The sequence below is a fragment of the Triturus cristatus genome, chromosome 3_2, assembly GCF_964204655.1.
Source record: "Triturus cristatus chromosome 3_2, aTriCri1.1, whole genome shotgun sequence".
Taxonomy (NCBI): domain Eukaryota; kingdom Metazoa; phylum Chordata; class Amphibia; order Caudata; family Salamandridae; genus Triturus; species Triturus cristatus.
The window spans coordinates 1033962958-1033976152 of NC_140584.1; the positions used below are offsets into that span (position 1 = coordinate 1033962958).

Below are 13195 nucleotides of genomic sequence, written 5' to 3' on the forward strand. Positions count from 1 at the left end.
CATTATACCTGCGCCAGGTATAATGGATGCAGGGCGGGCGTACCCCCGCAAGAAAGGATCGTAGGAGTGGCGCAGCAAAATCGATGGGCGCCAATGCGTCAAAACCTTACGCCTGCCTCATGGCAGGCGTAAGGGTGACGCAGGCCCTTTCACATGGGGCTTGCCCCTTGCCCCATGTGAAAGGAACATTGCTGGAGTTGCGTCAGGCTTCCGACACAACTGCAGCAATGCGCCACTTTTTGCGCCGACAGATACGTCAGTTACACTGACGTATCTGTCCTCCCTTCCGACATGATGCTTCATATTGTAAATATGACGCATCATTGGTGTCGCAAGGAGGGTGCACTGAGAAGTGGCGCATCGCTGCTTTCACGCAGCGATGCGCCACTTCTCGTAAATGAGGCCTTTGATACATATGTTTGAGATGTGCTAAAAGGAGGGGTCGCTGATAGTACTCCCCGGACCCTCCTATCTGTAATTCGGAAAGGGTCTCAAAAGCCCTCTTTTCCAGACTCGTCAAAACGACTTTTGTACTTTTTAAAAGGGTATTCTGCAGTTGCAGACCATAGGAACTTGCTAATCACTGGCTTTACAATTCTTTGTGTCTGAGGCCCGTTGTCTTGTTCTGCCTTCTTCACAACTGCCATCAGGTAGTTGGGAAGGAGGGAGAGCAGGACAACAGAGAAACAAGTCATAAATAAGCAGAGGCTCTGAATGTTCCTGTAATAAGAGCACAGTGAAAATGCAGCTTTCACTCCATATCTTTAACTTCCATACCTAAGCGACCATCTCCCCGTTATTCTAAATCTCTCTGCCACCTTTCAATGCTTTCCTGGCGACAACAGTCACTAAATGAACTACTCTTTGCCTGGTGTTCCACCAGATCCATGCCACCTCACTTCCATTGGCCTTTCAAAGTTCTGTCCTAGGCCTGTTCTTCCTGTTTTGCAAGATAGCCTTGTCATTCACTTTCTCCTACCACCTCTTTTTTCACGGTTTCCTCACCTCTCTTACACACTCACTGGACTACAAAACTGAATGGAACCACTCACAACAGTCAACAGTGGTAGGACTGTGGTCATGACCTGCCCCTTTGTCCACTGCATCAGAGACACGCTATTTCCCACCTCCGTTCATCGCTCTGCTATGAATGTGTCAGTGCTCTTTAAATTAAAACAAACTGTGAACACAGTGGTCTCGGGTTATCGTGAAACACATTGTGTGGGGGAGAAGAGGATAGAGGGTTACCAATTAAAGTAGCAGGAACAAGTCTGCAAAATCCTCGTGCTGGTCCTGTTACCAGCAATATTCGATCAGAGTGATCAAAGTAGGAATATACATGATCATGTGGGGGGGAGGAGGGGGGTGGAGCGAGAGACAAACGAAAATGGGAATGGAGAGAAGAAATTGTTTATCAGGGAAAGACAGAATTTAAGGAAAAAGTGGTGGACAGGGATTAGGAAGTGGGTTGGCAGCAAGTGAGTTAACAATTATCCGCCTCTTTACAGGACTACAACGTCCACATGCGAAATTGACCTGAAAATACATAAGATCTGATCTTCCTTAATTTTACGCTCAGCCGATATCAAGGTCAATGCACTCGTCCTAGTTAACAATTTCAAAACGAAACCAAACAGAGTATGGTAAAATATGGCTATTAGGGGAGAGCACCGGTGTTAACACACTCCCCACATCCCCAAAATGTCCATGCATCCTAAACAATACCAACGAAAGAGGACAATATAAAGGAGGAGAAATCCGTGAAGTTCTGGAAATATTCGAAGGAGAGGTTATTGTGTCAGACATGTTCAATTTGAAAATTCCAAAATCGTACCCTATATATTGCAATGAGTTTAGTAGCCCTATCTGCTATCACCTAGTCACAGACCTCTTCACGCCCAAAACCCAACCCCAACTCAAGGAAGGGTGACAGAGTCTAGGGGCATCCCTGACACAAGCTTTCTGCAAAACCTCATTGTTAGCAGCTCCTGTTGCCAGCAGAGGAGGAACAGTGAGCTAAGACAGAAGTGTTGGACTAGGTTGACTTGAACACTCACCATATTTTGCTGCTTTATACGCTGCCTTCTGGGCCGCAGCCTGAGCTCCAACGCCTGGATGATAGAAAGGAGAGAAGCAGTGATCAGAGCAGAAAGAGCAGTGCACTGGGGACAGACATCTCCAGCAGATGCCTTCCCTTCCTAGATACATCCCATTCCAGTTAGCTCTATTGAAAAGTAAAGAAGGTGAAACCCTAGTGGATACATCTATTAGGCGTTCATCAGACAAAAGCTGTGAGCTAGCAATATTTTTCTAACGCTTTATTGACTTTTAATACAAATGTAGATATTTGTGTGTGTTTTCTTTAATGTGTTAATATGGAAAAAGTTGATGCTGACATGAAAAAAATGATACATCCATTTATGTGAACGAGATTGTGTCTTTATTGATGAATTTGCCTACTGTGAACTCCACATCAAAGGGGGGCGTGGCCAGCTCGGCCAAGATGACGGACGGGGTTTAGAGGAGCACTGACTGCTGACCCGTGATCCACATCACCTCGCCGCCATCCACATCTCGGTGCCCAAATTCAGTGATCACCTGGGATGCAGTGGCTGGCAGGGCTCCACCAATGCTGTTTTTGTGGCTTCCCTTAGCACGGGAGGTCGCTGGAAGTGAGTAGCTTGCTTCGACTTGTTCTGCCTAATACAGCAAGGTGGGTCTGCACCACACGGCACGGAGGCCAGAGTGGGGGCAGGTAAGTGGTCTGGGTGAACCTGCCTAGGATGTGGGGGCTGGGAGCTGAATAGCGGCCCCCCATTTGCTTCCTACCCGCTCAGCACCAGGATAGCCACGGAGGGCCTCCTCTGGTGATCAGCATGTACGGATGCCGCTGAATCATTGCGAAGAGTACACATGAGATGGAGAGTGGGGTTCAGTTCACCGATCCACCTCCCCCCTTGCTGGGGCTCCCGCTTCTTTCTACTCCCCTGGCCATTTAATTAATTGCGGTGAACTGCACATAGGCCTAGGAGAGGACCTAGCAGGCGACCTTGGGAGCTTTCTCAATCATATTGGCACCCAACCTCTGTCATATCCTCTTCTATGCCACGCTGTATGGACTGCACAATATTGGGGACACATTGGGCTATGCGGATAGCTCATTCTGCTTCGTGAGGCCAGGTGTAACACATGGATTGGGGCATGTGGCCCTAGCAGTGGGGAGCCCGCTTGCCACAAGAGTGCCGGTGTGAAACCTTTATCCCGGAGGCTGCAGCTCACAGAGACACAATTAGGATTGCTTGTGCCCCCGTTTTAGCGTGGAGGATTCAGGGGTGAGGTGGGTCCTGCACTGTGACTGTTTAAATTGATCCACAGCCAAAAGATAACCCTGACCTGGTGGTGACCTACACTTTGAGCGCAGCTTCTTTGTAGGAACTTTGAGGGAAAGGACTGCAAACCTATCTGGGCCCGGAGGCGGGTGCAGAGCTTCCCCCCCACCTCATCCAATACATCCAGCATCTGTAGGACTGCTCTTGTCACCCCACTGATCTGTGTGAAGGCAATTGGGGGCCTGGCGGGTCTGTTACATGGATTTGCAGCTGTTGGAGCCTTACTAATGGGAGAATTGGGTTCAGGAGTCCCTACTCATCAGGGTGCAGAGCAAGGCCATGGAACGCATGGGTGAAACAGGCCCCCAGCAACAGAATGCCCAGCCTGGAGAGCTAGTGAGGGTGCCTGGTGGGAATCTGCCCATCAATCGGGTCACAGATGAAAACGTAGATAATCTCAAACCTGACCAAATACTCACCGCAATTGAAGATTCGAGGCAAGACTTACGCAAAAGAGTCGATGAGGGGGTGATTGAACTGGGGCTCCTTCATGAAGATCAGCGCAAACTGATGGAACGGGTTGCTTGTACTGACCATGAGATCATGGATATCTGTCCGTTCATAAAGAAACTGGAGAGCAAGGCCCACTCTCACTACCAAGGTCCAGGAGTTGGAGACCCGGGCGGAAGACTACAAGGGGTGGTCGAGCCGAAATAATCTTCACATAGTGGGCTTTACAGAGAGGGCAGAAGTTTTTTGAGACCTGGCTGTCACAGGTGGTGGCTCTGAACCAATTACCCTTCCACTTTCTGCTTGAGCATGTCCACCGCATCCCAGACCGATTGCAGCCCAGGTTCTAAACTACAGCGATAAGGACACTTTGCTGCAGGCTGCCATGATGAGCTTCCCACTCACAGATGAAAATACAAGAATATTATTTTTTTCAGACTACAGAATGTCAGTACAATATGGCAGGGCCTGCTTCATGGGGGTGATACGTAAGCTGTGCCAGGTGGAGACTGGGTGGAGCTGCGCTGCTATGAGCCCTCCATCCCCTCCTTGCCAGCCTGACACCTAACATCAACAGGTTCCTTGAAACGCCGTGACAGGAGATCCCGTCATCCAGGGGCCTCAGACCTCTAGAATCTGGCATATTACTTATTTTATATATCCTAGCTGAGTAGTTGTAAGCAGGCCTCGGAGGCGATCCCATAGAAGTCCCCTTTTTTCGATAGTCAGGACACTAGTAAAGGGTAATATTTATTGTATAGCCCTTTATGACTCCCAGGACGCTATTTTTGTGATAGAGCTATCCTGATTGGGAGGAGTTGGCACCTCAATCTCATATTTTGTAGTCTAAAAGGGTTTCTCAGTTTCCCTGATTTCTTAACACAGATGGTATCTGAAGGAAGTGTTGGTCTCTTGGACCACTGGTGGAGACACAGATGGTACACTTGGCCGCTGGGTGTGATTCAGGGTGCGATTCGGACATTTATGGAAAAAGGTCTGGACCTGGGAAACTAGGTGCAACTTGTGTGTGACCAAGAGGGGCCTGTGGTTCCCGAGTTATTCCTTTTTCCATATATATTACCATTACCTTTGTCCCGAAGACTATATTGGCAGACTATCATGTTCACTTAGTACCTTGTACCGTACAGAGCTTCTCCTGGTCACAGGATATCATGCGCTGGGAGCGGGCTAAGAGATTTTTGACAAAGCAATCGTTTTTTTCTGTCAGCTTTTTGTTGAATTAGTAATGTCTAAATGATGTTATGGTGCTATCATTTATTACAAATTGTATATAGTTGACATCATGCAACTACTTCCCTAAGGTTTCATGTCTTGTCGTCTATGTTTCAATACTTCATATGAGGATGCTGTTATTTATTGCAAACTGTATTTGGTGCAAAAGTTGATATAGTTCAGATTCTGTTTTTAATAATTGCACATTTTACCTATGTTGCAACCCTTCATAGGCATCGTTCTCTGTGTATTGAAATGTTTATACTGAATTGTTTGATGCATCTGTAGATAGCGCTGAGGTCATAGTACTTAAAACTGTATGAGTGAACCACGTACGTTTGCCCCACGATTAGATCAAAACAAGTAACTCCAAATGTCACCATATGAAATACTAAAGACTGTTAAAAATATGGTAGTTTGGTTCCCAGATATTCGCCATTGAAAGTGAAATTAAAAATATGTGTAAATAGCGCAGTTAGTGCAAGGCATTGGGGAGTTCACTTAAAAGGGTTATGTTTTCTCTCCTAAAGTGTTGTAAACCTGGTAATCTGCAAGATACTCCCAGTACAATGTGGCACTGCAAAGAATTTAAATGAAAATACAAGTGTCAAGAGATGTATTCTGGAAGCCTCTGCAAAGAGAAGAAAAAAGTTACTCGCCTTTCACTATAGTTCTCCATTGTTGGTATCTTTAATAGATTCAAAAGCTTGAATTATTCTCCACCGTCGACATCATCGTTTGACGACCGGGAATGATCCAAACTTGTGAATCTATAGTAGATCCAATGCTGGTCAAATATTTCTACAATTTATTGATGTGAAAAGGATTCCATACAGGAGATATGTATATTCTGAAGCAAACATTGTAATGATCACTAAATTTGCCATACCTGTTCCAGTGGGGTACCCTGCTTTTCCACCAGCGCCTGCTCCCACACCAATACCACCAGGGCCATATCCTGAAACAACCAAAGAAATGATCAAGTCAAATTTGGTGTAAAAGGAATGTGTAGTCTTGTTAACATTTTTTTTTTTGCAGACGTCCATTTATGCTTTGTGCACATATTACAGGTAGAGAAGGGAGAAGATGAGGAGGGTCACAATCATAAGCAATAGTTTATGAAAAGGTTAAGATGGAAACAGGCGCCACCAGAGCAGACAGCAAGCAGAAAGAAAGGCTCACGGGGGACTTCCCAGTGATAATTATGAGAAAGATTGTAGTAAAATGTCAAAAGACAAGGGCAGGAGAAAGGCAGAGATGTAGTGGCCGCGGGTCTCCCATTATTAACAATTAAATGTAAACATAAGCGAAGTATCAACTTTAAATATGTTTCAACAGAAGTGAAGCGCTGGATTGGAACCAACCCCATTCCCAAGCATAGTGCATAGCACATATGCACAATGACACACCCTTCTAGAGTCAAGAGATGTTCCATCTTAGTTGAACATTAACACCTTTCTCCACTGATAATTTTTACTGTACTTTTACAATACGTAAGTGGAAATGGGGACAGCTCCCTGTTGCTATTTGATAACATACAAAGGGCATGATTGACTTCTCAAAGGTTTAACATCTACAGTAGATTTAAGCAGATAAGATGTGGTATTTGCAAGTATGGTTGTAAACATAGTGCATACGTACCATAAGGCACTTTCCCAGTGCTGTATGGGAGTCCATAGCCACCTAGTAGGAATAGAAACAGTTAATGATAAAGATTTCACAAGGGAATACAATTCCATCGACACTCTGGTTTTCATGCATCAAAATATGAACACACAGCCTGGAACCACTGTGTTTGAGTCTGCCATTCGCAGTGCACTACCAGCACATGCCACATATTTAACTCCATTGATAAAAGCTGTCCACATTCCCACTAACCGCATGCCTCCTGATAACTCTTCCACTTCCCAATTCCCTTCCTGACTCCAAACCATGCTGTTCTACTATCTGTTCGTAATGTCCACTGTCCACATCCTTCCTTGCTGTTCGTCTACACCCAGTACTCATTCATTATGTCCACAATCTTGGTATTCTCTTAATAATTAACAGTTGCCTAGGTGTCATTTCCATGTACACATCTAAGTCCCATTATTCATCACTGATTTCTCCTTTCTACTTTGCGAAAGCACCATGAAACATTGCCCTTATAGTCTATAATTAAATATGACGATCCACTGAACATCAACATGGTTCATTGCCACCACTAATCCAGATCTTCAACAGCTATTCCTTTATGAACACCACTCACTTGTGCCATCAGCTGCTTAATATCACCATCTATTGTTATTAGAAACCATCAACTGCTCATCGCTGTTACCCACAGTTCAGTACACCCATGTTAAATGGTTATAAGCACCAACCAGCATTGATTCATCCACACCATCCACTTTTAGACAGGGTTTGGAAGCTGTAATACTGTGCCTGGAGTGGTAAAAGGCTTTTGTCACTTTTCAGCATACTGTGCCTGGAGTGGTAAAAGGCTTTTGTCACTTTTCAGCATACTGTGCCTGGAGTGGTAAAAGGCTTTTGTCACTTTTCAGCATACTGTGCCTGGAGTGGTAAAAGGCTTTTGTCACTTTTCAGCATACTGTGCCTGGAGTGGTAAAAGGCTTTTGTCACTTATCAGCATACTGTGCCTGGAGTGGTAAAAGGCTTTTGTCACTTATCAGCATACTGTGCCTGGAGTGGTAAAAGGCTTTTGTCACTTTTCAGCATACTGTGCCTGGAGTGGTAAAAGGCTTTTGTCACTTTTCAACTTAGTGTGGAAGACACTTGCCTATCCTATGCTTAATGAGTTTGCTGTAAAAAGGGCTAAATGCTTTGTCACTTTCTAGTTCAATTAATGGCACTATGTTAATTTTGTACCTAAAAAGTCTAAAACTCTGCTAGAAAAAAGATACATTTGAGGTATGCAGATTCAGAGTATTAGTGGTATTATAGGGTACTTCATATAAAGGAGTTGCTCTCCACCTTAACTTGGGTACCAGCCAGCGTTCCCTGTTTGACATATATATATATATCATATATATATACATATACATTAAAACACTGCACTACAGGAATATGCATTCTCAGACATCCAATCTTTATGTAACTATTGCAAAGGTCAAATCAGAATTCAAGAGGTAGGGTAACTATCACTTAGTGCTGTGGTAAAATCATACTTGATGTAGAAAAGCCCATCTGAATTTGGGGCAATGCTTCTGGTGTGTGCAATATAGCTTTGTGATAACTATGGCGGGTGCACTTTCTCTGTGGAAGCTCCATCAACAGGTACCAATTAAAAGGCTTGTCATTTAATTATCTGAGTGCAGTATGCCTTGTGAATGCACAGACCAGTCCGATATTGCTTAATTAATCCCTTACTTATATGTAGGCGAAGCAGTATATTGAAAGCAATTTTGCATTGCCGATCCCAGAGACGGCCCACCAGCCTGTCTCCTTGAGGCGTCACCAGTATTCTTTCAACATGTCTAGCAGAGATAGCGCCAAGACACCTGTGGGTATTCACACGCTTTAGAAGTATCTATAACATAACTATGCTCAAACATCTGCATGGGATATGCATTAGTTACACTGACCCATAACTCAAACGAAGTTGGAACAGAATTTGAATCAATATACTGTGCGTATATTTAGCCACTCGTATGCCATCTTCAATCTGACAGCAATATGTGTGACGAACTACAGCTACATGTTAGAAAAGCTCCACAGATCAGCACTACTAGTGGCTGGGTGCCAGTTGGACATCTACGCATTGCCATGTGTCAGGGTGCCACAAAGGACCAGGTCCGAGACCGCATACCAACTGCAGAAAGGAGCCATTCAGAAGTCAGATGCATAACCTAACAAGCCAGTGACGTTTGGTGGCTTCAAGCTCCTTCTTTCAGGCAAAGGTGGTAACAAAACAAAGTGGGCAACTTGTACAACCAAAACCCGAAAATAAAGGTCTGCCAAGACATCAGAGCCTTAAATAGATGAAACTGGTGACTAAAAACCATACAATGATCATAAAGGGAGGAGCAGAGGTTGAGCAAGAGGGAGTATTAATGGATACCAAGGAAGACTAACAGAAAGTATAATAAAGAGATGGGAAATTAAAGGTAGAAGAAGAGAAAGAGGTTGGTATAATTATGGATAGAAAAGTAAATCAAATGACAGACCAATCTACAGCCTTGGCAATGGCAGGAATGCCCAAGAGAGGTTTAGGAAAACAAGTGTAAGACCTTGGAGGTGTGGGGTATTTAGAGAAAACCTCTATGCAGTGCCATGCCAGTGGCAGATTGTGCACTATAAAGGTGCAAATTATCAATAACAATACCTACTCACATGCACTTTTGTGTGCAAGTCCACTTACGTTGAAAAGGAAGAGGTTAAAGAGTTATATAATATTTAACACAAAGTTTTATCAACAGCAGATACATTTCTGTGAGACAAATAAAGTTTCTTCAGGTTGGGTCCAATGCCTCCACCCTAATTTTGTGAGTGGACTTGTGTGTGGGTCTCTGTGTGCTTTGGTGTCCTGGAGGCTGTCTGTGTTTATTTTTGTACGTGTCCATGAACGGGTGCCTTGGCCTATTACTGTTTGCCAATGTTTATTAAGTGGTTAACATGGTGAGGGGATGTCATCTCCTCACAAAGGTCTGCATGGGCTGATAAGCAGGGTCTGGCATCTAATGCTGGTAAGCAGCCTATGGCCTCCAGTGTTGGTAAGCTGGGTAACAACGATACCCATTCTGGGGGTTGGGCTATAAGCTAACGCTAAAAGCAGAGGCAAAACACTTACCAAGGGAATGGGAACAGGAAAACATCAGAGTGGTTGTACAAACCATCGCTCTTTAGAAAGGAACAGAAGGCCTGGGGTAGAAACTAGCCAATGATTACTCACATCGCCTGTTCTTGATGCAGAAGTGCTGCCCATTAAGAGAGGTAGACATCCACAGCAAACATTTAAACATGAAAAACAAGACATGGGTCCGCAGGATCTGAAATGCCAGGCGAGTGTGCAGCTAGATAATTCTCAGAACTTCAATCAAGCAGAACTAAAACAAGCATTGAAAATGCAATAGGTCTCGCCTTTGATTAAGTTAAAGCCATTTGCTTTGCTAATGGTATTGTATAGCAAAGCAAATGGCTTTAACTTAATAAAAGGTGAGACCTATTGCATTTTTAATGCTTGTGCTTCATTATGCACCCCCTCCCCTTAACCCCGGCTTTGATGCTGCACTCCCACCCTCTCCTTTCTTCCCTAAACTATCACATTTGCTTTTTAGGTCTCGCCTAGCTATTGCGATAGCAATTGCTAGGCGAGACTTTAGTAAAGGGGCATTTCAAAGTGCTCCCAAAAGTGGATTGCATGGCGAGCACGCGCACAATCACGTGCATCGTGCTGCCATGCAATCCACTTTTGGGGAAGCGCTTCAGCCCACTGGCGCCCTCGGCATCAAACTTCAAAGGGTCCGCTCCCCCGCCTGTAATGCGCTCCCCCGCCAAGCGCGTGCGCCACGCTCCGCCGGGCTTGTCTTGTTTGAGAGGGAGTGGTGGTTAACTGAACACTCCGTGCCCTTTCGCTCCCGGCGTACCACGGGCTGCTGCGGACCTCTCCTCCCCCTCCCCCTCCCCCGTGCCGAACTCACATCTGTGCAGACACCTCTCTGGGAGGCCCTTTTTGAAGGCAGTGGGCACGCTGGTTTACCACCAGCCCTGTGAGGTGATAGTGTGTTCCTTCGTCCAGTCCTGCTGCTGACAAACACCCACGATGCACGGGGCTAGCGTCACGTGTGTATTCATATGGGTCTGCAGAGCCCTGGCAGACGCGCTGTGTGGTCTTGGGCCGCAGCTGTACTGCTAACAGTGCCTTCTTGCTGAGGGGGTTACATGCAGCTCGGTGGGCCGGTGCAAGGTTCCTATCAAATGTGTTTAGTGCCCCTTAATTCACACTAATGAGTACAATTTCGTCAGTAATTAGAGAATTACCTATGGCGCAACAGGCCGCACGTTTATTGCCGATGGAGAACATGGACGTCACATGGAATGGAAGTGCTCGCAGCATGCACCGGGATCAGCTCTTAGCCAGCAGTGTTTGTCACTTTACTCCGCATGCACTGATATTTGGGGAGTCACAATTCATTGCATGCGAGGTGCGTTTTTGTGGGGGGACGCAAACCTGCACTCCCACATCATCATGGCATGCATCTATAATTGCTTCGATATATGACAGAGGCCATAGCCCCCTTTCTGTACACAAGGTTTCGATCTACGCATGTTACAGAAGTTGTGTGGTAAAACGGAACAATCCGAGCCCTGCATGGGCCAGCTGGGCTTAAAGGCGCTCTCTCGTTGTTATTGTTATGACCCGGGCTTTGGGGGAAGGGAGGTATTTTAACAGTGCCCCCATCCCCTTTAAATAATCGATTCAGGTGCTTCTGAAGTGGCTTTTGCCTGCCACCCCTTCAGGGTCTTCGCCGAGCAGGGCTGTGCCCTATCTGTGTAACAAAGACAGGGCCCAGCAGTGTCTGCCCCCGGGAGCACTGCCCGTCCGCACACACCGACTCAGGAAAAGCATGCAGGCCAGGCCCATTGCGCTGCCCGAGAGCAGCAGCGCACAGGGCAGCCCCAAAACTCAGGGCTCCTTTACAACCCTGCCCCAATAATATGCCACTGCCTCTGCGCACACCGTGCCAGTTGCGGCAGGTGCAGCCATGCCCTGCCCGGGACCACCAGGCAAGAACAAGGCTTGTGACATCCACTACTTTAGAACTGTGCGAAAAATAGCCCCACTGCCCCTTCGTACAGACTGCGCGTGCCAGAGAAAGCATGCCCAGAGAACCAGGCTACCTTAGTGAACTGCCCCTTCCGCAGTCTTCTTCAACGAAGAGCGCCCATATATGTCAATGTAACCCCCCATCCCACCGCACACACCGTCTGCCCCAGTTGCGTGAGAAGGTCGCCCCTGTCAGCAGAAGGCGTTTCTTTTATTGTAAGACTTTTTATTGTTTAAAGGAGCGCAAGTTGAAACAAGCATTGGCATAGCCAATAGGTCTCGCTTTTGGGACCTTATAAGTATTTAGTTTTGCAGCACAATATCCTTGGTGCAGTAACATCAACTATTGCATAGCTAAAAACTTATAAGCTCCCAAATGCGAGACCTATTGGCTATGCCAATGCTTGTTTTTTAAGTGATTATTTGAAAATGGCTGGCGGCTTTTTGGGAGCGCTGTGACAGGAAGCGGCGTTCCCCTCCCCGCCGAGGGACCCTTTTAAAGGTATCACACCTTTTATTCGGCGTCCGCCCTGTTTATGACGGTTCTTCTTAAATTGCTGAGTCCGGCCACAGATAAAAGGATCCCGACTTCAAAGGGAAGTGCTCAGAGTTTAACCCTGCAGCTAGGAAGAGTGGACAGCAACTGGTAATTAAGGATAAAAGCCCATGCAGGCCTCGCTTTGAAAGGGATACGCGGCTCTCAGATGACCGGTACTTCAGTTGTCACCAGAGTCAGCTGTTCGATCCCAAGATCTGCACATCACACAGCAAAGCTTTTCAGCAGGAACTGCACCCACTGGGCTACCCCTCAGCTGCTTCGGATTCAGAGGCACGGTCTGTCCGCCTCCCCCAGCTGTCTCCCTTCTGGGGTGGATGAAAGGAGTGCCGTAGTCCTACCAGCGTCTTATTGTTGGGAGTTAGCAGTTAATGAAGTCACGGCACAAGCACCAATTGTTAAACCGGTGTGAAGTCGGAGTCGAGGCCAGTCCACTATCTTCAGGGAGTCGCCACAGTTAAAATGTTACCAAACAGGCGGAAGAGCTTGAGGCCACCATCCGGTTGGAGGAGGTCATCTCTACAATCTCTCGTTTGAAACTCAATAAGTCGCCAGGCCCGGACAGGTTCTCCTCCGTTTTTATAAAAAGTTTTGCGCAGTGCTAATCCTACTTCTGGTAGGGGTTTTTAATTCGATCAGCTTCCTCCCTCCCACCCTCTATGCAAGAAGCGTTGATAATGGTGATTCCTAAACCCGGTAAGTATAAGCGCCTTTGCGGTTCTTATCGCCCTATATCCCTTCTTAACGTGGATTTAAAGATTTTTACCGGTAACCTGGCGACCAGACTCTTGTCATGTCCCCGGG

At 46.2% G+C, this 13195-nt stretch overlaps 1 protein-coding gene across 26 annotated transcripts in view; it reads right to left on the bottom strand.

Annotated features, from left to right (window-relative positions):
- Positions 1-13195, bottom strand: part of ELN (elastin) — a 338132-nt gene that overhangs the window by 100951 nt on the left and 223986 nt on the right. For all 26 annotated transcript variants that reach the window (XM_085649707.1, XM_085649706.1, XM_085649705.1 and 23 more), the window contains 3 exons: positions 6714-6755; positions 5962-6030; positions 2058-2111 (listed from right to left, as the gene is read on the bottom strand). In XM_085649707.1, coding sequence (XP_085505833.1) covers positions 2058-2111; positions 5962-6030; positions 6714-6755 — 165 coding nt within the window. The remainder of the gene's footprint in view (positions 1-2057; positions 2112-5961; positions 6031-6713; positions 6756-13195) is intronic.